This window comes from Cololabis saira, chromosome 24 (assembly GCF_033807715.1).
Source record: "Cololabis saira isolate AMF1-May2022 chromosome 24, fColSai1.1, whole genome shotgun sequence".
NCBI lineage: Eukaryota > Metazoa > Chordata > Actinopteri > Beloniformes > Belonidae > Cololabis > Cololabis saira.
Genome location: NC_084610.1, coordinates 21831580 through 21858425, shown reverse-complemented (window position 1 = coordinate 21858425; position 26846 = coordinate 21831580). Strand labels below are relative to the sequence as shown.

At 42.0% G+C, this 26846-nt stretch overlaps 1 protein-coding gene across 1 annotated transcript; it reads left to right on the top strand.

Annotated features, from left to right (window-relative positions):
• Window positions 1–1399: 1399 nt before the first annotated feature.
• On the top strand, window positions 1400–21688 carry nhsl1a (NHS-like 1a). Its single transcript, XM_061715774.1, has 8 exons — window positions 1400–1658; window positions 3457–3866; window positions 6271–8353; window positions 9099–9377; window positions 11692–11909; window positions 14577–14973; window positions 18071–18158; window positions 20848–21688. The coding sequence occupies exons 1-8, from the start codon at window positions 1400–1402 to the stop codon at window positions 21494–21496; spliced, it is 4383 nt and encodes a 1460-aa protein (XP_061571758.1). The 3' UTR covers window positions 21497–21688.
• Window positions 21689–26846: the final 5158 nt, after the last annotated feature.

Genomic DNA, 26846 nt, shown 5'->3' with positions numbered 1-26846 from the left:
TAATCAATCTTTAAAAAATAATCCTAATTATATATAATATATATATATAATATATAATATATATATATATATATATATATATATATATATATATATATATATATATATATATATAAATAATCTGTTGTTTCAGCGCCGCCATGGTAACCATGGTTACCCGAACTGCCGCGTACAGAGCCATTTCCGAGTCACGTAAACCCGACCAATTAAATATTAAAATCAAACTTCCCCTGGAGAGAATTGTCACAGGAATGCCTGTCAAATATCCAGAACTAAGTTCACTCGGTTGTAAATGCCAGCTTCCGGTGCACGAATATGAATAAACGGTTGTTTTTGGTTCGTTTTTTCCTTCCTGTTGACTAGTAATTTCATTTTTCTTATATGAAATAGAAAACGAAAATAAAAGCGTATTTTGAATCTTTGTTAAGTCATATTAACACAGAAAAAGAAAAAATGCAGTGTAATTCAATATTTGTTTTTTGTTTTAAAAGGAAAATCAAATAAACCAATCGTTTTTTGTTTTTGATTCCCACTCATGACGGAAAAATCCAATGACCAAAAGATACACGGACCCTGTTTTAATTCCCAATTTCGATTTTCAAACACATCAATGAAATCGGATAATGGATAACGGATAATGGATAACAATCCGTGTATCATTCGTTCTTTCCATTTTCAATTGGCAATCAAAAATCAAAACATGAAAAAGTGACTGGTTATTTTGTTTTTTATTATAACACAAAAAAAGTAAAAACCTCTGGTTTTTCATATTTCAATTTTAGGCACAGATCAAAAATACGAAATAGAAAAACGGGCCACAGGACTGAATTTGATTTTAATATTTAATTGGTCAGGTTTAAAAAAATAATCCTTAATCTGTTGTTCCAGCGCCATCATGGTCGCCATGGTTACTCGAACTGCGTGTACTATGGATGTAGGACATTTCCGGGTCACGTAAACTCGACAAATTAAATATTAAAATCAAATTCAGTCCTGTGGCCCGTTTTTCTATTTCGTATTTTTGATCTGTGCCTAGAATTGAAATATGAAAAACCAGAAGTTTTTCCGTTTTTTGTGTTAATATTTTATTAATAAAAAACTAAAAACAAAGTAACCAGTCAATTTTTCATGTTTTGGTTTTTGATTGCCAATTGAAAATGGAAAGAACGAATGATACACGGATTGAAACTGATTATTTTGGATTATTTCTCTATTTTTATTTTGTCATTTCAAAACAAAAAACGGACGGCCGCGAAGTACACGGATCTAGACGGTTAGAGCTGCCGTAGAGCCGTTTCCCTGGACGTAGCCGGGTCTCACCTGGAGTCGTAGCTACCTGTCAGGCTGCACTAGAACCCGGTCCCGGTAGACTACACTCAACCTGATCCGGGTCAGAACAATGTGTGAGATGAAGCTGTGTGTTTGTCAGTCGTCAGCGTCTTCAGACGAGGAGGAGAGACTGTTCCTGAGCCACATGCGTCCCATGACCCCGCTGGTGCTGAACCCCGTCAGCGCCCCGTCCTCCTGGGACGGCTTCTCCGACCAATCCCCCGTTACCATGGAGATGGAGACCAATCAGAGACTCCCGACGCCGGAGGAGAGGATGAGGCAGCAGGCCGAGGCCGTGGCCGCTGATATCGTCCCGATCAACGTGACAGGTAAAGTACCGCCGGACCGGAACCTGGAGCTCAGGTTTCAGATCGGAGCTTTTCTTGTTACTGATTCAAACTGGATGTTTTAGTCTTAAACAGACTGAGGAAATAAACTGAAGCAGTGGTTTGATCGTCCATCCATCCATCCATCCATCCCTGCATCCATCCATGCATCCATCCATCCATCCATCATCCATCCATCCATTCATCCATCCATCCATCCATTCATCCATCCATCCCTGCATCCATCCATGCATGCAATCATCCATCCATCATCCATCCATCCATCCATCCCTGCATCCATCCATCCATTTGTACATCCATCCATCCATCTGTGCATCCATCCATCCATCCATCCCTGCATCCATCCATCCATTTGTACATCCATCCATCCATCTGTGCATCCATCCCTGCATCCATCCATGCATGCAATCATCCATCCATCCATCCATCCATCCATGCATCGTGGAAACCCCCAACATTGAACATAGACAGTTTCCTGTCATAAACATTAGACAAGAACATTAGACAAGACAAACATTAAACCCATTAAAAACAACTCCTAAGAAACCTCCTCTCGTAATTCTGTACTTTAAAATCCCTGACCTTAAAGCCGGTCCCTAGACCGAGTGGGTGTTTGGCCTTGCACTAACCCCAGGCATAGTGTCTTTAAAAAGTCCCTGACTTCAAAAGAGGGTCCCGGACCCCGGCCAACACCTTTTTTCGCTAACCCCAGGTTAGTATACACAGAATTTCACTCGTATTTTACACAAAAACACTTCAATACCCCAAGTATTTAAGTAAGAAGAGGACTCTCACAAGTCCCGGTGTCTTCCCGGCTCGGGGACCTCGTCACTGGACTCCTGAGCAGCGCAGGATCAACTTGGCCCCGTTCCTGAAATCGGAATGGCTGTCAACAGTTTTCAGGTGGCCTCTTTGATCGTACGTCGCTCCAACGTCACAGATGTATGAGGTCCCGGGTTTCGGCACCAAATGTTGGGTCCCTAAATCAACATCACATAAATTCATAATCAAGGAAAGACACAGAGAATGTCAGAATGATTTTTAAGGCCTTCTGCAGAAATGTGGGGAGGAGAGCAGAGGAGTGCAGAGCCCGCTGGCCCTCACAGAGAAACTCCCAAGATGCTCTTTCTGCAAGACGCTTTTATTGAGAAACTGTGACAGGAACATTACCATATTAGGAACAGTGAATGGACAATGGACAGTTGGAAAAAAACAGGAAACAGACGGAGAAACAGACATTGGGGTTAAAAGGGTCACACATGTGACATTTCAGTTAAAGAGGAACTAATCTTGGCATGAAGAAATAACAGACATCTTTAGCTTAAAGTCTTTAAAAGCAACGGGTCACATGGGGGTCTTTAACAGATGGTCCAAATGACAATGGTTCAGCTGTTCCCAGGACAGTCGACCCCCCTCAGGAAGTGGCTGCCCTGTCATCTGTTCAGAGCATGTGATAGTTTTCATAAGGACAGAAACTAGTTCAAAAGTTTGATTAATCTCACACATCTCTGCATCCATCTATCCATCCATTCATCCCTCCATCCATGCATCCATCTATTCATTCATCCATCCATCCATCCATCCATTCATCCCTCCATCCATGCATCCATCTATTCATCCATCCATCCATCCATCCATTCCATGGTCTCATGAAACAAAATAATCAATACAAATCAATAAGCCACATATTCTTAGCCAGGATGTGGAATACTAGAGCTTATTGAAGAACTCTGTTTCTCATGTCTTTGTTGTCGTCCTCTCATGTTTGTTCACTCTTCAGGGGAGAGTTTTGACCGTCAGGCCAGTTTCCGGAGAAGCCTCTCCAACACCGACTCCCTGACGCGGCAACCTCGCAAGATAAACCGCCGCAAGACGGTGTCGGACCTACCGGCTGATGTCCTGCCCAAGTCGCCGGTGTGTGTGGATCTCCCCGGTCAGTTCTCCACCGTGGGCCGGGCCGCCTCCTCGGCCTGCACCTCCGCCAGGGCGCAGGTGGAGGACAGGGCAGACCTGAGAACGGACGGCCAGTCGAAGAGGAAGATCCGAGCCCCAAAGGGAGAGGGGATGTCCAGCCTCATGGCCTCCCTGACCTCCTCTCCACATCTCAGCGAGGACCCCAGATCCTACGACTCCTGTCCGAGTCCCAACTCCTCCTGCGGAGCGCTCAGCCTCTCCCCGTCTCACTGCCAGGTCAGTTAGGATCAATATCCTGCCACGGGGATGGTTGATCTCAGGTCTGCTGGTCCTCAGGAACCCCCGTCTTGCATGTTCTAGATCAGGGGTCGGCAACCCGCGGCTCCAGAGCCGCAAGCGGCTCTTTAGCGCCGCCCTAGTGGCTCCCTGGAGATTTTTCAAAAATGTTTCGACTTTTTTTCACGAAATTTTGACTTTTTTCTAAACATTTTGACTTTTTTTCTCAACATTTCGACTTTTTTCTCAACATTTTGATTTTTTTCTGGACATTTCGACTTTTTTCTTGACATTTTGACTTTTTTCTCGACATTTTCAATTTTTTCACGAAATTTTGACTTTTCTCAACATTTCGACTTTTTTCTCAACATTTCGACTTTTTTCCTCAATATTTTGACTTTTTTCACGAAATTTTGACTTTTTTCACGAAATTTTGACTATTTACTCGACATTTCAACATTTTTCTCAACATTTCGATTTTTTTTTTCTCGAAATTTCAACTTTTTTCTCGACATTTCAACTTTTTTCTCGACATTTCAACTTTTTTCTCTAAGTGCATAATGGAAAAAAAAATCTTCCCCCAGTTATAACTAATATAGAAACATGCAGCATGTGTTGCCTTCAATCTAAGGCTTACACAAGACTTTTCATTTTTTGCGGCTCCAGACATATTAGTTTTTTGTGTTTTTGGTCCAATATGGCTCTTTCAACATTTTGGGTTGCCGACCCCTGGTATAGATGTTACCAACACATCTGGCCCAATTTAGTGGATGATTGATAGACTTGTATTGATGTTGATGACACGCCGATGGTGATCTAGTCATCTGAATCAGGTGTGTTTGAGCAGAGCAACATCTGGAACATGCAGGACGGCGGTTCCTGGGGACCGCGATTAGAGGACACTGTTATAATGGACTTGTCCCCTCTAGTCTCAAGACTTGACTTGGATTTGTCATTCAAGACTCGAGACTTGACTTGAAATTGCAACTTAAAGATTTGAGGCTAAACTTGACTTTTATCCAGATTTGTGACTTGGCACTCAAAGACTTGCAAAATGAAAGACTTCTGGATTAACTGGGATTACGGGTACAAAACCTTGAGCCTTGACGTTGACCCACAACCAAAGACTCGAGACTTGACTTGAAACTGCAACCAAAGACTGGAGACTTGAATTGGAACTGTGATCAAAGACTTGAGACTTGTGTTGGGTCCAAATCAACATTACATACATTCATAACGAGGAAAGACACAGAGACTACATTGGAATGTGTTTTTTAACGCACTTCTGCAGAAGGGGGAGAGCAACACAACATGGGCAGAGCCCCTGACAGCAAAATGCTTCCCAAAGATCCTCCTCCTGCATGATGCTTTTATTAAGAAACTTGACGGAAATGACATTTAAGGACAGTCAACAGTAAACAATTAGACAGTGGACAATGGGGTGGAAGTGATAACCAGTGATTGATTCCTGACATTACAGTGGTCAGCTGTCACCAGGACAGTCCAAAACCTGAGTAGATCAGGAAGTGGCTGCTGTAACTTCTGTTGACAGAGCATGTGACAGTTTCATAAGGACAAAAACAAGTTTAAAGGTTCATTAACCTCAAAATTCCCTCCTGTTTGTCCTTTTGAAACTTCAACTAAGATCTGTCCATTAGGCTTAGAATATTGGCATCATATTAAGGTCAAACATTTAAGAAATAGCAAGGGGAGTTTATAACACACTTAATGCAAGCTTGTTAACAAGAAATATATGTCAAGGGAGAGGCGAAATATGAGGCAAAATTCCTCTCCAACCCTCCTAGTGAGCGATCACTCAGGCCACGACACATAAAAGCTTAAAGCATTTCACAGTAAACAAAATGAAACACTCCAGTGTCATCATAAACATCCTAGTCATCAGTTAGAGTTGTTGGTAATAGACTTCAGGAGAGGTCAGCCAGGACCAAAAAGTGGTGCCTTCTGAGCGGCTGTCTTCTGACACGACTTTGGCCAACGGACATAATTTGGCTATAGCTTTGGTAACATTAGCTTCAGTTTATGAACGTACAGAAGTGTAATCATAATCACAACACAGCAATGTAAGTAAAGAGTTTTAAGGAACAATTCCTAACATGTCAGCATGACTCATTAGTGGAAGAGTTTCTTCCATCTCTCATGGCTCCTCTCCAGTCTGTTGTAGCCAGTCAGTTTGGGCTAGTCATCTTCTTCAGGCCCGTGGCTGGTGAGTAGGCGTCAGATGAGTTCTTCAGCGGACAAAGGTTTTGATACCGTCCGTCTTCCGGCCTACTCAGACTTGGCTTGAATCTGTAACCAAAGACTTGAGATGTGAATTAGATCTGTGATCAAAGACTTGGGATTTGACTCTAACTTGTAACAAGTCTCTCCCCCCCCTCTTCTCCAGGATGTCCAGGGTTTCCCCAGCGACCTGCGGCCCCGGCTGCCCTTCGACCCGTCGGCCCGAGTCGTACCCCAGTCCCCGTCGTCCTCCCCCCCCTCGCCGCTGTTGGACTGGTCGCCCCCCTCCCCCCCATCCCTCTGCTCCGAGTCTGAGTTCAGCTACCTGTCCCCCATCGGCCCCCCCCAGGGCTCGGAGGACTGGCCCTGTGACCCCTCCCCCTGGTCCCTGGACCGGGACAGGAAGTCCAGCGTATCCTCGTCCGGCTCCGTGGCCCGCCGGATCTCCCTCCGGAAGTCCACGCATCCCCCCCCTCCGCCGGCCCGCTCCGACTCCCTGAGGCGCCGGCCCGGGCGCAGCAGGACCTCCAGCCCCCGCCTGGACCGGACCCCCCTGGGGGGGCCCGTGCCGCCCCCGCCGGTCCCCCCGCCCCTGGAGGACCCCTGGGTGCCCCGGACCAGGGCCGTTGGGGCCATTGGGATCGTTGGGACCGTCACCACCTTCGAGCCTCTGCCCCCCCCGTTAAGCCCCGCCCCCCCCGGCAGCGCGGCCCTGAGGCTCGCCCTCAAGCACCCCCCCGACCCGGCCCCGGCCGGGCTCCGGCGCCTGGCCTCGCCCTCCAGCGGCTACTCCAGCCAGTCCAACACCCCGACCCCCGGCACGCCGGTGGCCTCGCCCCCCAACCCCTCCTCCCCCCTCACCGCCCCCCCCGGCAGAAACCGGCCCAAACCGCCCGTCCCGGAGAGGAAGTCCTCCCTCCTGTCCTCCCTGTCCTCCTCCTACTCCTCCACCTCCTCCCTCTCTTCCTACACCTCCTCCGACTCCGCCCGGCACCCGCCCCTCCCTCCTCCTCCCCCTCTTCCTCCATCATCTCCTCCTCTTCCTCCCTTTTCTTTCACCAAACATCCTGTCGCACCAAACGCCACTCTTCTTCCTCCTCCGTCATCTTCTCTTCCTCCTCCTCCTCTTCCTCCTCCTCTTCCTCCCTTTTCTTTCACCAAACATCCTGTCGCACCAAATGCCACTCTTCTTCCCTCTCCGTCATCTTCTCTTCCTCCTTTTTCTTCTTCATCTCCTGCTCCTCTTCCTCCTTTTTCTTCTCCATCTCCTGCTCCTCTTTCTCCTTTTTCTTCTCCATCTCCTGCTCCTCTTTCTCCTTTTTCTTCTCCATCTCCTGCTCCTCTTTCTCCTTTTTCTTCCCCATCTCCTGCTCCTCTTCCTCCTTTTTCTTCTCCATCTCCTGCTCCTCTTTCTCCTTTTTCTTCCCCATCTCCTGCTCCTCTTCCTCCTTTTTCTTCCCCATCTCCTGCTCCTCTTCCCCCTTTTTCTTCTCCATCTCTTGCTCCTCTTTCTCCTTTTTCTTCTCCATCTCCTGCTCCTCTTCCTCCTTTTTCTTCTCCATCCCCTGCTCCTCCTCTTCCTCCCCCCACGCGGACTCCTCCTCCGTACTCGTACGCGGTGAGGACGTCCTCCCGTCTTCCTCCCGCGTTCGCGGCGGCGCCCCCTCCCTCCTCCCCTCCTCCCCCCACCCCCCCGTCCCCCCTCTCCTCCTCAGAACTGTTAGAAGACATGCCTGATCTTCCTCCTCCTCCCCCTCCTCTTCCTCGCACCCCCTCCCCATCAGGCCCGGCGGGGAAGGCGGCGTCGCCCCACAGCCTCCTGGTCACCACTCAGGCTCTGCAGCGCGTCAAGCTGCGGCCCGTTAAACCCCCCAGGGCCGCATACGCGGCTCACGACGGTCCGCCTGCACCGGGTCACGTGACCGGGACGCTCCCCGAGCCCCCGCCTGGACCGGACCCCCTGGTGGGGGCCCGTCCCGCCAGCGAGTCCACCGATACCAGTCCTGAGCGGCTACGAGGCCCTGGTACCCCGAGAGCTGCCGGGGTTCCTCTGAGCAGCGGGGAGGACTCGAACTCGGACCCGTGTCCCGCTCTGAGTCCCTGGGTGAAACTGGGCCACGGTACCGGCGGGTACCAACACCAGCATCCCCCAGAACCGGAGGACCCACCGGTCGGGTCCGACGCCACCAAGGAAGTGCAGATGAACGGCAGGAACCGAGCCCAGACTCAGGACCTCCCCGAAGCCAGAGGTGGGTAGAGGAGCCAAAAATTGTACTCGAGTAAAAGTACTGTTACTTCAGAATAATATGACTCAAGTAGAAGTAAAAAGTAGTCATCCAAATAATTACTTGACTAAAAGCAAAAAAGTACTTGGTGAAAAAACTACTCAAGTACTGAGTAACTGTTGAGTAACGTCTGATTTATTCTTTTAACACAACCATTCAAACAGACAAAAGTACAAAATAATCATCTTCAGGCAAATTAAATCAATAAAATAATAAAATTAATTAAAATTAATAAAAAATAAAAAATAGCTTAAATTAAAATAATCTTAAAGTAAATTCAAGTACTTTAATAAATAATAACAGAATAAAAAAATAAATTAACCACAAGTAGCACAAAATTTCAAGTCTTTGTACTTTTCTTTTTTAACCAGAACTAGAACAAACATGAACTCATAGAAACTCTGTGTGTGTTTGACTCTGTGTAAATGTGACAAAACATGCAAAAACAAACATTTTTCCCAAAGAATCACCCAGTGATGTCATGAGATTGACGCGTACGTGGATAAAAGGGATAAAAGAAAAGTAACAGCTCAACGTAGCCTAATGTAGCGGAGTAAGAGGAACAGTTTCTTCTTCACAAATCTACTCAAGTAAAAGTAAAAAGTATAGTGATTCAAAACTACTCCTAAAAGTACAACATTTCCCAAAACTTACTCAAGTAAATGTAACGGAGTAAATGTAACTCGTTACTACCCACCTCTGCCCGCAGCAGACGGAGAGTCGGTGTTGGCCGGCACCTGGAAGGTCCGATCCCCGGAGAAGCCGGTTCCCCCCAAGAAACCCGATCTTCAGATCCTCGATCTGATGGCGTCCCCGAAGCTCCGGCGAGGCCCGGGTGGGAGCCCACCGCGCTCGCCGGCCGGGTCTCCTCAGCGCCAGAAACCACAGATCCTGCACAGGAAGCCCGACCTGTCTCCAAAAACACACCGATCGCTCAACCGGGTCGGCACCTTAGAACCCACGGGCCTCACGAGGACCAGACCCTCAGGTGAGCAGAGGTGTCAAAAGTATTCACATTCATTACTCAGGTAGAATCAGAATCAAGTTTTTTAAGTCAGCTTAGAAAACTGTTTTTGACTTCAGAAACACCGGCGGCAGCACAATGGTATTGTGCGCCTGTTTTCCAAAGGGTACCACTGGCGCTCGAAACCCGGACACTGTTGGGGATGGGCTGATAAGAGGGAGGGGCCGAGGAAGGCGTTGAATTGAGGGAGGTGTGTGTGTTTATCAGTAAGTGTCTGTGAAGCGATGAGTCCGTGAACCTTCGCCCAGAGCTGCTCTCAGCCAAATGTCCTTGATGTTATCAGGCGGCTCGGTACAGTTCTGAGACACGGATCCACAGGTGTTCGTGGGAGAGGGGGAGGGTTAGTGGGGGCAGAGTCACCTTGTTTACATTCCACCAGGAAGATTGTGACCGGAGCGATCGGCCTGAGACTGCTCTGTCAAGGGCTGATTATAGGATCAACAATTTTATTGAAAACAGGCAGCCCAGTAATTTTCCGTCTGCCTTCAGTCCCTGGTTCATCAACTCCAATCAGACGAATTTGTGATCACTTCCCGCCAAGCCGAGCTTCCAACTTCTCCAGGGTGCTATCAATCTTGCCAATGAGCTCAAAGACCGCCGCCAGCCTGCGATTCTGTTCGAGAATCGCATCCAGCTTACGGCCCTGCTCCCCCAACGTCAGAGTCTGAGCGTTGATCGCCTTGCTTGACCCTTCAGCCACATCCGGCAGCTCTGAAAGAGCCAGAACAGCTGTCGACGACTTACGCGTTTGTCGATATACTAGTAATCCCCCCTCTCCTATCAGGAGGATGATCAAGAGGAATCCCGCTATCATAAATCCAATTATGAAGGCGTTTTCAACATCCTCGACAGACAGAATCTTGAGGCACAAAGGTTTCCAGTATTTGTAGGAATCCATTGTGTATCCAGAAAAAAATGTCCCATCGGGGCAAGAGGGCTCCCTTACCCCCTGTCTTCTTGTCGCAAAAATTTGGTCAATTGTGCTGAGAGACCAGTTAATCAATTCCATGATTGTAGAGTTTCGGAGGAGTGAAAAGAAGAGACTCTGAAGACGAGACAAACAAAAGCAGTAGCAGGGCAGGCAGATAAGGGAGAGAGCACAAAAGCGTCCGCCGTCGGGAGCCGGAAGAAGAAAGTATAGATGCTAGAGTTTAAAAATACTCCTGTAGAAGTTGAAGTATCAACTCAAGTTTTTTACTCAAATAAAAGTATAAAAGTACTGGTTTCAAAACTACTTAAAGTATAAAAGTAAAAGTAATGTAAGGGGGAAAAAAGCCATTAAGGACAAAAGCCATTGAACATGAATGCATCTTAGTATAATGTAAATATATTAAAGAAGCATATATGTGTACTATTGAGCATTAACATGTGTTTCAGAGAGCAGGAGATATGATGACTAGTTGTCTATAAGTATTGTAATGGTGCAAAAAGTCAAACTTCAGAGGCATGTCATCATTTATCCTAACCTTTATTGGAATGTACATCCAAGTTTAGTTGCAGGAATCTGAGGGAACGGATGTAAGAACAAAACTGGACAAGAACATCTGAAACAACCACAACCAAATTCACTCTATCCGGACGGAGCAATTTAACTGGATAGTTTTTTTTAAAGGCCAAAATGAAATAGAGTAACGAGGCTGTTTTTAAAATGTAAGGAGTAAAAAGTACAGATAATTGCGTGAAAATGTAAGGAGTAAATACGACGGAGTATTAGGGCCAAACTAAGACAAAAAAAAAAAAATGGAAATTACGAGAATAAAGTCGTAATATTTTGAGAATAAAGTCGTAATATTACGAGAATAAAGTCATAATATTAAATATATAAATATAACTTATATATATACTCATAATATTACGACTTTATTCTCATAATGTTACTACTTTATTCTCGCAATGTTACAACTTTATTCTCGTAATTTTACGACTTTATGCTCGTAATATTACAACTTTATTCTCGTAATGTTACGACTTCTCGTGATGTTAAGACTTCATTCTTGTAATATTACGACTTTATTCTCGTAATATAACAACTTTATTCTCATATTACGACTTTATTCTCATAATACGACTTTATTCTATTACGACTTTATTCTCGCAACATTATGACTTTATTCTCGTAATTTCCAATTTTGTTTTGTCTTAGTTTGGCCCTAATACTCGTAAGTAAAAGTAAAAAGTCGTCTGAAAAATAATTACTCCAGTGAAGTATAGATAACCAAAATTTTTACTTAAGTAAGGTAACGAAGTATTTGTACTTGGTTACTTGACACCTCTGCAGGTGAGACCACCTTGGAGGCCCTGGACCTGGACGGGCATCGGGGTCCGGTTCTGACCTCGCGGACCGGAGCGGCCCCGGAGGAAGAGGACACGTCTCCCAGACGACCGTCGAGGTCGTCGCTGGCTGACGATGAAGACGAGGATGAGAGAGAAAGAGCGGAGGAGCGAGCGAGGAAGGCCACGATGACCACGATGACGATGACATCATCCGGCAAAAAGGTCTGCAAAAATTGTTGTTTAAAAATGAATGTCAGGACACCTCAGCTGTCTTTCTGAAGTTTTAATGAAAAGAGGAAAAACACTCAATGAATGGAGCCAAACAGTACAACTGGTCAAACGAACATTCAGTCCTGAGTAGGGGTGTAACCAGTGTGCGAAATACCCATCCATATTCGGGGGGGTCCCTAACTCGCGTTTTTTTTTTTTGTTTTTTGTTTTTTAAACAGTGTGGCCCTATACAATAAACCAATACAATCAGCCTACTATAGCCTATGACAAATACACGCACACTTTTAACCATTTTAGATGCACGTTGTTTTTCTAACAGGAGGCAAAATTGTGCATTATGATGCAGAATGTTATTTACAAATTAAATCTGATAATTAAAATAAATAAAAGACATTAATTGGCACCACACTGTTGCACAGTGCACTTAATGAATAAATGCCAGGTATAGGACACTTGCGCACTAACAGTGCATTGCAGAAACGAATAAACAAATAAAACAGGTTAATATATTTTTTTTAGATAAATAAAAAAAAAATACAATGAAAATGAATTGTGCATTCAAATAACAGTAATAACAACAAATTCCACTATCGGAGACGTGCAATCAGTGCACTTAAACAGATCCTCAGCCTGCACAATGATGACTGATTATTTAACGTTATGTAACCATCCAGGAAATTATGTTTTAACACAGCTGTGTGAACACATTCACAAATGCAAAATCATCATGCAAAATAAAAAATAAAAAAAGCATGATGGCTCTCAACAGGTGGGTTCACGCAGCTTACACATTCACAAATCACACTCATAACAGGCCATAACGCAAAATAATAATAACAATAATTTAAAAAAAACCATTAGCTCTCAGGTGGGTTCAGGCCATATTAAGCAGGCTGGCCTCTTACCTTAAGTTAAAGCAAGTCACTGCGGCGGCGCAGTAGCAGCTGCCCCGGAGCACTCGGCCTCGACTTACCTTCCTTCACCAGAGGGGGGAGAGGAACGGGACCCTCTGTTGTGACATCGTCTCTCTCCTCATCTCTGGCTGCCACTGATACCTTTTTTGATGTGAACCCAAAGTGTGCAAGTGACATACTCTAAGTTAGCTTCCGCTTAGCCATGTTATTGTGGCATCTCAACTAGCCGGCCTGGTCATTGCGCTGTGCTGGCGCACATGGCTAATTTGCATATGTAAAGAAGCAGGACTTAAAAAGTTTTGAATTGTGAATACTTGATATGGCGATCTCTTAAACATATTTAATTGACCATTAGTGACAATCAAATGATTTATTATTATTATTTATTTTTTTGACAATATTGAGACCCCCCCTAAATTTGGCTTTTGAGTCCTTCAGGGGGGCTCAAGGGTTAATCGGGGGGGTCGGACCCTCCCAAACCCCCCCGTATTTCGCACTCTGGGTAACACTATATTGTGCCACGAAATTTTGCGATACAAAAACGTCACAATACGTGTCGCGGAGGTGACAAATTGTATCGCAATATTGGATTATTAATATTAATAGCCTATATTGTGTTGACTAGTAACGCGCAGTGTATTGGTGCCGACTGCGTCTCCACCCGCAGACAAAAATCTTACTCCGCTCAGAAGAAACTAGTCCCGTTTTGGTCCCGATCACGGGACTCTTGCAGGGTTTTGAGCTCTGAACTTTTACTTATGTAAGTCTGGTGTAGAGTTAAGCCTTACCTTATTAAATTACACCTTTTTGGGGTCGTGAGTAGGATAAACACGGGGAAACTTCTGCTGAGTTCCAGTGTACTTTAATGTCCCTCAACAGTGTAGGATTTTAGAACATCAACACAGCACCTAGTGCCGTACTGTGGCGTATCACTCCGCCCAATATAAAACAGACTAATCACTACAGATAAACTGACTAGTGTCATTATAGTCCCTGATTTACATCAGAATATAAAGAATATATTTATAAAATAATGAACCCTGAATTACCAAAATAACCTTCTTAACAAAAATAAATCTCCTCTTACACTTATAAGGTGAGCATGAATCAATCTTTTTATGATGTAAAATTGTATGTATTTATTTACTTTTATTTATTTATTTAATTTTAGTTGTTAAATTTCTGGAAAAGAAAAAAGTCAAATCATACATGAGAGAAACTATTCAGTTTGTGTCTAAATATTTTTCCTTGTATGAAACTGAAGATCATAATGCAAACCTGACATTTACTTTTAGTTCAGTTTGTGGAAAATGGTTGGCCTGGCTTTCTCTTTAAAACTTAAACAGTTATAAAGCATTACAAACTGTAACAATAGAGCAAACGCACAGTATTGTTTTGTATTTTGTGTCTTTCAAATAAAATACAATTTTTTCCAGTCATATGTTCCTCATTCAAGGTTGTTAAAAAAATACTGCTATAATATCGTGTCGTTATCGTGACCTCAGTATCGTGTATCGTACCGTATCGTGAGATTAGTGTATCGTTACACCCCTAGTCCTGAGTGAGCTGAAAAAGTTTAGAGACATGTTATCTTATAGTTGGCAGGCTAGGAACTAGACAAAATATCGCCCATCACCCTGACAACCGTACTGTGTCAAAGGATCATGACCTTGTCAAGGAATGTTCACTTGAAACAGGATCTGTGATCAGAATTTATATGTTATACCAACATTTCCCATTCCAGGTCCAAGTGAGGAGGAGGAGGAGGAGGAAGAGGAGCCAGCTGGTGATGATGTCATCCAAAAGTGAGCCCTCGCCCTCGTCGTCGTCGTCCTCCTCGTCTTCGTCGTCCATCTCCTCCTCGGAGGAGGAGCGGGAGCCGGTGAGGGTCAAGAGGGAGAGGGCGAGGGCGGGCAGGGCGTTTCCTCAGGAGACCAGTGACTCGGACAGCTCCTGCGCTGTGATTGGTCGGACTCGGAGCAGGCTCTCTCTCAGCAGCACGCCGTCCAGCGACAGCCTGCAGGGGGAGCCGGCGCTGCCGGACCTCCTGATCCAGGAACCGGGAGAGGAAGGAGGGCCGAGGAGCAGCGAGGAGGAGACGGACGTCACCAGAACCTCCCACGGAGATAGTCTGAGTCGAGGTTAGTGACGCCTTCTGATCTGCCTTGGAAAGTTCTGGATATCACAATGGCGATTATTCTGAATTAAATAATTCCGAATTAAACTATTTTTCTTCGAGTTTACATGGAAATAGTAATTCCGAATTGAGGTTTACATGGAAAACACGTTTGATCGGCTTTATCCAATTCCTCTTAAGGTCCGGGGGTTGGGAAGGTTCTGATTGGATAGGGGGGCGGACCGGAAGTTGTGTCTCGGCGGAGAGACCAGACGTCTGAGAAAAATGAGCACAACAGAGAAGAGAAGTATTCCGAACAGCGCAGAGCGCACACTAAAGGCTGATTTATGGTTCCGCGTTACACCAACGCAGAGCCTACGGCGTAGGGTACGCGGCGACCCGCACCGTACGTGGAAATGCGGCCTTTTTTTCTGCTATTAAAACATGATTTGTAATGTGAATTTGCAACACTTAAACTACAAATAATAGTTTTTGACGTGACATCAGAGATTGCGCATGCTCTCTGTGAAAGGATGAGGTAAATCTGGTCGCAGCTGCTTCAACTGTGTGATTCCTTCACAAGGAGCGACCAGGATTTCAAACACGCTCGATTTTCTTGCGACCTCACGATTTGTGATCGGGAGCTCGTCGTGAGGTGTTAATCTCTCGTCGTTCCCCCACGTTTACTGCACGAGGCACGAGCAACGATTGGGTCAAAATCCGTCCGGATCCAAAAAATAGTTGCACGACTGGAAAATCGGCTCAAAACGAGCCGATAATCGCACAGTGTCTGCCCGGCTTTAGTCGCTACAACTTTGAAAAGCTCACAATTCTGATGTTTCCTGTTTCCATCTGTTCTTTTAATTATTTCCAGGTCCTCCAAGCTATTTATTAAATAAATGGTCTCTGCTCTTGACCAGCGTTTACTGCGTGCTGCCATCTTGAAACTTTGTTTGGAAAACAAGCCCAGCAGGAATATAAGCGTCATTGAGACAGACGGGCGAGGGAACGAGCAGAAAGAAAGACCGGAATTAATTTAAAGCGGAATGAGTGGATACATGATCGTGGAATTATTCTATTCGGATTTAAAATCGGAATAAACCAGCCACTTACTTCGGAACCTAAATCCAATTCGGAATGTCCATTTTCATTCAGAATTAGGTGTTTACATGGTCATTTTTTACTAATTTTAAATCGGATTTCATTTTAATTCTGAATTAAAGAGAAATTAAACTTCCCATGTAAATGCACTCAATGTTCCAGAGGGATTCTGGGAGATTTAGATGCATCTCAGATGCATGCTTTAGAAACTCCTGGAAAAAGACATGATCTGCTGTGATATCTGCCCTCAGTAGATGTTTCCTGCAGCAGTAGGGGTGTAACGATACACTAATCTCACGATACGGTACGATTCACGATATTGAGGTCACGATAACGATACGATACGATATTATAGCAGTATCTTTTTAACAACCTTGAATGAGGAACATATGACTGGAAAAAAATTTCTTTTAATTGAAAGACACAAAATACAAAAAACAATGCTGTGCGTTTTCCCTATTGTTCCAGTTTGTAATGCTTTATAACTGCTTAAGTTTTAAAGAGAAAGCCAGGCCAACCATTTTCCACAAACTGAACTAAAAGTAAATGTCAGGTTTGCATTATTCATCTTCACTTTGATACAAGTAAAAGTATTTTGCCACAAACTTAAAAGTTTCTCTCATGTATGATTTTACTTTTTTCTTTTCCAGAAATTTAACAACTAAAATTAAATAAATTAATAAAAGTAAATAAATAAACTATGAAAAGTCCCAATCTCCAAATGCACCATGACTGTTATTTATCTTGTTCCAGATCTCAGAGCTTCACCTGCTCCAGCCTGAGGCCGTAAGGTGAACCCCGTTATCGTTTCATCCTCCCTCCTTCAGGGACGACACAATCTTTACATCATAAAAAAGATTGGTTCATGCTCAGCTTATAAGTAAAAGTTCAGAGCTCAAAACCCCCCAAGAGTCCCGTGATCGGGACGGCAAAACGGTACGGTTTCTTCTGAGCGTAGTCAGATTTTGGTCCGCGGGTCGAGGTCGTCACGTGATCCCGCTGCACCAATAGGATGTTACTAGTAAACACAATAGATTAATATTAATAACACAATATCAGCTACAGTTTGTCACCTCCACCACACGTATCGTGACGTTTTTGTATCGCGGAATTTCTTGGCACCTTATATTGTTACACCCCTATTCTGCAGGAACTCTCAGTAGGAAGTTCCTTCCTTGTATGTTTAGGATGATGTTGGACCTCCATCTGGTCCAAACAGGGTCTGTAGCACCAGAACCATTTCCCTCAGGAGTTAGTTTCTCCAGTAAATACAGACACACCTTTTCTTAAATCAGGTGCAGAGCTGGGTAGAGTAGCCAAAAATTGTAAAAGTACTGTTACTTTAGAATAATATGACTCAAGTAGATAGTAACAAGTAGTCATCCAAATAATTACTTGAGTAAAAATAAAAAAGTACTTGGTGAAAAAACTACTCAAGTACTGAGTAACTGTTGAGTAACGTCTGATTTATTTTTTAACACAACCATTCAAACAGACAAAAGTACAAAATAATCATCTTCAGGCAAATTAAATCAATAAAATAATAAAATAAATTAAAATTAATAAAAAATACCTTACATAAAAATAAAAAGTAAATTCAAGTACTTTAAAAAATAATAAAATAAATAAAATAATAACAGAATAAAAAAATAAATTAAGCAAAAGTAGCACAAAATTTATTTTCTTTTTTAACTAGAACAAGCCCATTAACTCATAGAAACTCTGTGTGTGTTTGAGTCTGTGTAAATGTGACAAAACATGCAAAAACAAACATTTTTCCCAAAGAATCACTCAGTGATGTCATGAGATTGACGCGTACGTGGATAAAAGGGATAAAAGAAAAGTAACAGCTCAACGTAGCCTAATGTAGCGGAGTAAGAGGAACAGTTTCTTCTTCACAAATCTACTCAAGTAAAAGTAAAAAGTATAGTAATTCAAAACTACTCCTAAAAGTACAACATTTCCCAAAACTTACTCAAGTAAATGTAACGGAGTAAATGTAACTGTGGTGTTGTTTCCAGGCGGGCCGCTGGTCGGTGTTTCAGCGGACCAGGTGTTGGTGTCGGGTCGACCCCGGACCACCGAGGACTTGTTCGCCGTCATCCACAGGTAACGCTTGAACACTCACCGCCGCCACAGCGGCCGCCAGAATCCAAACTCACGTCTTTGCTTGGTCTGTCCTCTCGCTTCTGGAGCAGTGCAGTCTGGGAAGGCACAGCATGAGTGCCGCGCCGCAGGTAACGGTTCTGACGGGTCGGATAGTGAGTAGATGTGGCATAGGTTCAGTCCCGACTCCAGTAATCTCCCTCTTCCTTTATTAAAACCCTGTCCTTGTTGATTAGTCACCACTTCTGCTCCGTACGTTTCCTCCCTGAACTATCGGTTCTTTCCTGTTTGGTCCCTTTAGTTCACCAGCTGCTGTTATGTGGAGTAACTTCACCTTCCCTTAGTCCTTAGTGTGGAAGAACATTAAAATACTTTCTACTGATCAAATACTACATTATGATGAGTGGAGCCGGGTCTGAAACCAGATCGTTAAAGGGGACCTATTATGTAAAACACGTTTTTTCTTACTTTAAAATATATAAAGTGGTCTCCCCTCAGCCTGCCAACTCAGAGAAGGAGGAAAGCAACCAAATTCTGCAGTGTTTGTGTCTAATCCGTCCAGTGTGATGTGGATCTACGAGCCGTTCAGATTCTGCTCGCGTCGTTACGGAACGACGATGCGTGAAACCACTAATTCTGGCCGGAACAACAACAACTCCGCCAGCCGAAATGTCGAGAAAAAAGTCGAAATGTCAAGAAAAAAGTCGAAATGTCAAGAAAAAAGTCAAAATGTTGAGAAAAAAGTTGAAATTTCGAGAAAAAAAGTTGAAATGTTGATGAAAAAAAGTTGAAATGACGATCAAAAAAGTCGAAATTTCAAGAAAAAAGTTGAAATGTCGAGCAAAAAAGTCGAAATTTTGAGAAAAAAGTCAAGATCTCGAGAAAAAAGTTGAAATGTCGAGCAAAAAAGTTGAAATTTCAAGAAAAAAGTTGAAATGTCGAGGAAAAAAAGTCGAAATGTCGAGAAAAAAAGTTGAAATGTCGAGAAAAAAAGTCGAAATGTCGAGAAAAAAAGTCGAAATGTCGAGAAAAAAAGTTGAAATGTCGAGAAAAAAAGTCGAAATGTCGAGAAAAAAAGTTGAAATGTCGAGAAAAAAGTTGAAATGTCGAGAAAAAAGTTGAAATGTCCAGAAAAAAGTTGAAATGTCAAGAAAAAAAGTCGAAATGCCGAGGAAAAAAAAGTTGAAATGTCGAGCAAAAAAGTTGAAATTTCAAGAAAAAAGTTGAAATGTTGAGAAAAAAGTCGAAATGTCGAGAAAAATAAGTCGAAATGTCGAGAGTAAAGGGGACCTATTATGAAAAACACGTTTATATATAAAGTGGTCTCCCCTCAGCCTGCCAACTCAGAGAAGGAGGAAAGCAACTAAATTCTGCAGTGTCTGTACAGCCGCCCGGATGAGCCGTCCAGTGTCATGTGGATCTACGAGCCAATAAGATTCTGCTCCTGTCGTTACGTAACGACAGGCCCGATTTACATCGGTTGATGCGTGAAACCACGCCCACAACTAACTCCACCGGTCGCAGCTTCCGCCATTTTTTCATTCAGGCAGCCAATCAGCACAGAGCCTCATTATCATAGCCCCGCCCACTCAGAATCCTGCATAGATAATGAGGTTAGAGAATGGGAAGATAAAGACATGGTTTAGACCAGGGGTGTCAAACTCATTTTGCTTGGCGGGCCGGATTTGACCAATTTTTTGTCTCGCTCAAAATAACAAAAACGGTGCGAAAATTTTTTTTCTAATTTTTTTTACTATTGTTATCTAATCCAATATCAGTTTAGTTAATTTTAAAGGAAATATGCACTTTGTTTACATTCTAATTATGTAAAATATATTTCTTCAGGATCTTTTCTTGAAATTTCTCTGTTTTTTTTTCAAAATTATGTAAGATTTTAATATCATTTTACAAAGATAAACAGAAACAAGTATGTTTTTTTTATATTTTGCTTTTTTATAGGAAATTGAATTAATTGAATTCTTATTACATCATTTATTACATGAAATAGATAGAACATAGTCCTTATGAAATAATTAACTGGGCACATAAACAAGGATAGACAAAGAGTGTTTCTTTGTGATTTAGAGATTTTTCCAGTACAATTAAGTGTATTTATTTTTAAAAATTGGTGTGGATATTTACGCCAGTGTGCCGAAAAAGTCATCACTTCTCTTTTAACTGTTTTACTTTGTCACTATCCTCGTATTCAAAACAGAAATTCTCCGAATAAATATCTTCTATCATCTTTTTTAGCAGTGATATTTTTCCTGTGAAAATATATAATTCAGTCAGTTAATAAAAATAAACGACCGTCTACAAAGAAATAAAATCGGCAAATGCATTCTAGAAAACTAAAAAAAACTGCTCTCTTTGTGGAATAACGATGGATTTGTAGAAGAAATATATTATCGGATATGCTGCGATTCATGGCAATTATTTATGCCTTCCTTTTTAGTGAATTAACATTTTGTTTTTTTGCGTTGGAAACTTCTCGCGGGCCGCATGAAAATCTCTCTCGGGCCGCACATTTGACACCCCTGGTTTAGAGGCTGAATTTATAATTTATGTAGCAAAAACAATCAAAAGCTTGTGTATATTAGATGCCATAATAGGTCCCCTTTAAAGAAACGCGTCTGAAACCGGATCATGAATGAGACGGCTCTGAAACCGGTCTCTTCTGCCTCTCTCTCAGGTCCAAGCGGAAGATGCTGGGCAGAAAGGCTCCAGAGGAGGAGACACGCCGCCCCGCCCCCGCCGAGCCGCCCCTGCCCCGGACCCGGCCAGCACCCGAGGGCTCCGGGTCGAGGAGCGAGAGCTTCAAGGCTCTGCTGCTGAGGAAGGGCAGCCGAGCGGATTCGTCCAGCCGGATCTCGGCCGTGGAGCGGCTCCGCGTCCTCCCAGCTCCCTCCTCCGACCACCAGGGGGCGCCGTCTCCCCCGGCAACGCCGGACCAATCCGACGACCGACCCGCGGCGTGTGACGTCAGCAGACACCAGAACCCGGACCTCGGGGGGAACCCCCCGTCCTCGTGCGGCCTCTCCCTGGTGTTTCACCCGAAGCAGCCGTATCCTAGCAACCACCAGCTCCTCCTCTCCTCCTCCTCCCACTTCCTCTTCTTCTCCTCCTCCCACCACCGGCCTCGCTCCCTGACTCCGCCCTGCTCCGCCAGCCGCCGCTTCGCCGCTCAATGCCGCCTCTTCACCGCGCCCATGACGGCCATCTTTGAAGGGGACGGCGAGGAGGAAGAGGAGGAGGAGGAGGAAGAGGAGGAAGAGGAGGAGAGGTTTGAGCCGGCCGGAGGCGGAGTCGGAGCGCGGCTGCGATTGGTCGAGATCTCTTGATGGACGTGTTTGAAAGTTGTCAGCATCATAGACATAAAAACGTAGACGCCCCATAGAGCGCTGAGCCGTACGTCAACGTCGCCGCCATATTGGATGTTCAAGACTGCGCTGTAAACTAATACAAGTAAATGGACTTATTTTCATAAAGCGCCTTTCTACAAAGAAATGTACGTTTTACGTCTCATTTATTCATTCACACACGCACTAATATACTTGGGAAACAGTTAGGCACCAAATATAATATATTTAATTTTCTCAGATGGCAAAAATAAGAACTTTATTGATCCCACATAGGAGTAATTCATGTTATATCAGCTATAGAGAACAAGGTAGTGCCGAAAAACAATATATATCCCCCCTCACAAAAATAAGAAAAATAGAGAAACATATTTTCTCATCAACAAAACATATTTAAAATTTTTTCAAGTAACAAAATAACATATTTTAACCATTTTTCAGACAATAAAATAACATTTGAACCATTTTTCAGACAATAATAAATATTTTGTTGATGATAAAATATGTTTCTCTATTTTTCTTATTTTTGTGAGGGGGGATATATATTGTTTTTCGGCACTACCTTGTTCTCTATAGCTGATATAACATGAATTACTCCTATGTGGGATCAATAAAGTTCTTATTTTTGCCATCTGAGAAAATTAAATATATTATATTTGGTGCCTAACTGTTTCCCAAGTATATTAGTGCGTGTGTGAATGAATAAATGAGACGTAAAACGTACATTTCTTTGTAGAAAGGCGCTTTATGAAAATAGTTTGAAGTTTGAAGAAAGACTTTTTGAACACCAAATTCAATTTTTATACAGAAAATAATTACAGTACATCTGAAACAAATGATTATAACAATATATTCCAGAGAAAAAGCATGTTATTTTGACTATTTGAAATCATTATCTTGAAGTTTGCATCATAACTTCTCCTCAGCTGCCGGTTTACCTGCCGATCTTCCACCCACTTTTCTCCAGATTGTCGCTACGTTTCTCTACTTTCTGTTATCTCTTCTCTTAGTTTCTTCTCTTTTCTTTCTTATACTATTTTTTATTTTTCTTCTTCGTGACAGGGGTTTGCTTTGGCCTGGGGAGTTAAGTTCAGCATTGGCTTTAAAGATATCTGGCGCCATCTAGCGTTGTAAATGGGTATAACGTCTAGACCATGGATCGGCAACCCAAAATGTTGAAAGAGCCATATTGGACCAAAAACACAAAAAACAAATATGTCTGGAGCCGCAAAAAATGAAAAGTCTTGTATCAGCCTTAGAATGAAGAAACACATGCTGCATGTTTCTATATTAGTTAGAACTGGGGGAAGATTTTTTTTTTCATTATGCACTTCAAGAAAAAAGTGGAAATGTCGAGAAAAAAGTCGAAATCTTGAGAAAAAAGTCGAAATGTCGAGAAAAAAGGTTTAAATATTGATAAAAAAGTCGAAATGATGAGTAAAAAGTCAAAATGATGAGAAAAAAGTCAAAATTTCGAGAAAAAAGTCGAAATGTTGAGAAAAAAGTCGAAATGTCAAGATTAATGTTGAAGTACAATCTTGAGAAAAAAGTTGAAATGTTGAGAAAAAAGTTGAAATGTTGAGAAAAAAGTCGAAATGACGAGGAAATAGTCAAAATTTCAATGTCGAGATTAAAAAGGAAAGGAAAAAGGAAGAAAAAAAGAGGAAAAAACGGAAAAAAAGAAGAAGAAAAAAGAAAAGAGAAAAAAAAGAAGAAAAAAAGGTCAAACATTTTTGAAAAAGCTCCAGGAGCCACTAGGGCGGCGCTAAAGAGCCGCATGTGGCTTTAGAGCCGTGGGTTGCCGACCCCTGGTCTAGACCCCGAATGTAAGACGACCCCACACTTTCTCAGTCTTATTTCAATGCAAAAAACCCCGTCTTATATTCAGGCCAATACGGTACTTGTATTAGTTTACAGCGCAGTCTTGAACATCCAATATGGCGGCGATGTTGACGATGTGGCGTCTACGTATATATATGTCTATGGTCAGCATGATGTGGCTCCGCCCCTCGGCAGGCTCCGCCTCCGACTCACATGAGGTCACTTTTACACGGGGGAACCCCGGGAACCCCGGGAACCTCATCCCCCCTGGTTCCTGGTTCCTGGTTCCTGGTGAAGGACAGATCTTCTGCTTTTAGGTTGTTGACTGTTTTGCACTTTACTGTTGTCGTTTTTGTAGATACATTTACGGGATTATTCAAACATTTTAAGAATAGTTGTCCTGCAGCTCACACGTTTAAATGTTATATAACAGTATAAGGATAATTACAAGGATATTAAACTCTTATATTTCAGGGTTTCCCTCTAATATTTTAATGTCATTCATTAAATTAATGAAAAGATAATTAGGTTGTTTTTTTTTCATGATTTATATATAGAAGACGGTTTAAAGCTTTTCTTTATCAATACAAAAGTTACTACTTCCTCTGTAAATCTTGTGTTATTTGTGTTTAAAAGGTTGCTGGTCTGGATCATTGAGGTGTGTTCACACAAGGCCAAGAGGGAAAGACATCAGCAATGATTCTAGAGAAATAGCATGAAAATCTGGAAAAAAGTGTTATAAAATTGTCTCAATTTGGAGTTCAATGTCCCAAACTGAGAAACTGTTTTCATGTAATGAAAACTTTCGGGACAGTAGTGAAAACACTTCCAGTTGCCACGGCTACAAGCTGTTGAATTTTGGGGTACCGAGTATCGCCCACGTGATTTAGATTTTTAGTTTTTTTACCTAAAAATATGATGGAATGGTGAAACAAGGTATGTGGTTGTGTTTGTCTCATAATAGTAGACGCAAGAAGTCACATCATTTTTGTTATATGGTATTTTTGTGTTGCTAAGTTTTACGTGACTCTAATCAAAGATGGGGATAGGGATGGGCGGTATGGACTAAAAAATGTATCACGATCATTTCTGGCATTTATCCCGATAACAATAAAAATGAGGATAAAAAAAACAAACAATTCAACTCCATCTTTGTAACTATAAATCTATCTCGCTCTCGGATCCACCATGTTTGTTACACAAAAACATCATCAACGGGAATTTATCTTTCTTTCTTTCTTTCTTTCTTTCTTTCTTTCTTTCTTTCTTTCTTTCTTTCTTTCTTTCTTTCTTTCTTTCTTTCTTTCTTTCTTTCTTTCTTTCTTTCTTTCTTTCTTTCTTTCTTTCTTTCTTTCTTTCTTTCTGGCTCATTTCTTTCTTTTTTTTCAGGCTCATTTCTTTCTTTTTTTCAGGTTCATTTCTTTCTTTTTTTCTTTCTTTCTTTCTTTCTTTCTTTATGTCTGGCTCATTTCATTCTTTTTTTCTTGCTCATTTCATTCTTTTTTTTCCAGGCTCATTTCTTTCTTTTTTTTCAGGCTCATTTCTTTCTTTTTTTTCTGGCTCATTTCTTTCTTTTTTTTTCAGGCTCATTTCTTTCTTTTTTTCTTTCTTTCTTTCTGTCTGGCTCATTTCATTCTTTTTTTTCAGGCTCATTTCATTCTTTTTTTCAGGCTAATTTTTTTCTTTCTTTCTTTCTTTCTCTTTCTTTTTTCAGGCTCATTTCCTTCCCTCCTTCCTTCCTTCCTTCCTTCCTTCCTTCCTTCCTTCCTTCCTTCCTTCCTTCTGCGTCGATTTAACGCAGAACCATAAATCAGTTTTACACAAAAACGTCAACAGAAATTTATCGTTTTTACCATGAGATACAAATTCTTACCGTGGGGAATTTTTTTGGCGGTTTATCGTGAACGGTAAAATATCGCCCATTCCTACTCACCAACATTAAACCGGAAAATAACCGAACAAAGGATGTGAAAACGAGACAATTTAAAGAAAGAATGTTCATTTAAAACCCTAAAACACATCAAACCACATTTACTAGGAAATGTTTTCTATCTTCTCGTGCGTTACTAGACTCCTGAAAACAAACAGATGAAGCACAACAGCAGCAGATCATCCCGTTTGTTCCCGTCAGCAGAAATAACCTCATCATCTGTTTAAATCACCTCTACTTTATTGTAATTTAACCTGTCGTCTCTCTAAAATAAGCTCCTGGACGTCAGCTCACGTTGTATTTTGAGTTGAGCTTGATTCCAGTTATTTTCACCTCTTTTTTTACTGTAATGAAGCTGCTATCGTGTAAATACTCCTCCATCTCTCCATGGTTCTGTCTTTCTTAGCTCTGCAGCTGCATTCTTCTTTTTTATCAGTAGAACTGTCTTCATTAAATAAAGTACGTTTCTATGTGAGCAGATAGAGAGCTGCGAGCAGATATAACTTTTTAAGGTGGATATTTATCTGTTTTAAACCATAAAAAAAGGCATTAAAGTAGAAAACTGAACGACATGAACGAGGGATGAAAGTTCAGATGAAGCAGAAAGAATGTTTGAAGAGAAACCAATGGAGAGATTATATGTAAAAAGAATGGAAATGTTTTACTATGACAAAGGAAATGTAAGCAATAAATAAAGTGAAATCTACTTGAACACGATACTGATGCTCTTATTTTGAAAAGCTGTGCTCAAAAGGCAAAAAAATACAGATTGTGAGAATAGATTTATATACAGTATATACAAACTCTCAAAGACGATAATGGACAAATATCAATTTAAATGCAATATGAAAAGAAAGGAAAATAAAAATTAAAAATGGGGATTCTTGTAAGGAATACAAAAAACAAGGCGCTCTAAGAATTAAAAGGTGCATATGAATAACAATAAATTAAGCATTTAAATTCACATAATGGAGCATAGAAAAGGAGAGGAATTATTAAATTAGAATAACAAATAACGAGCAATGTCGACTTATTTTACTTGCATTTTTGTTTTCTACTCTTTTGAGACGTGAAAAAAAATCTAAAATCCAATTGTACTTGTCTGTCCAGAAACAATGATACAAAGGACATTGATAAAACAAATGATCCAATGTTTCTTCATCCTTTTTTGCAGAAGGAACATTGATCTACCTCAATTTTTTTTTTTTTTTTTTTTTAAAGAAACTGCCACAGGATAGACCTTATTCATAATTTTAAAATGTACTTCTTTAACTTGAGGCAAAAATAGGCCATTTAATAAATTTAGAAAGCGCTTTGTTTAATGTGTTTATATTTTCCATGCAAGAATCCTGTGAAATTATCCTTCTGCAAAAATCATGGAACAATCTGGATTTAAAAACATTACAAATTTACCACACTTTTTATCATCATTCCATTAATAGATTTGGTAATACATTTGAAGCTGTATTATACACCAAAAAGTTCTGAATTAGGTGAATTAATGGTAAAGGAATAACGCTACATATTTTGTTGAATTCTCTATGAGAACAATTGAAATTATATTTTTTTTGGAAATCTAAC

Bases quoted from the DNA above. Each gene is read 5' to 3' on its own strand.
- nhsl1a (XM_061715774.1), top strand. From the start codon at position 1,400: ATGTGTGAGATGAAGCTGTGTGTTTGTCAGTCGTCAGCGTCTTCAGAC. The intron at 1,659-3,456 runs GTAAAGTACCGC...TTCACTCTTCAG, and splicing joins CGTCCCGATCAACGTGACAG to GGGAGAGTTTTGACCGTCAG. The intron at 8,354-9,098 runs GTGGGTAGAGGA...CTCTGCCCGCAG, and splicing joins GGACCTCCCCGAAGCCAGAG to CAGACGGAGAGTCGGTGTTG.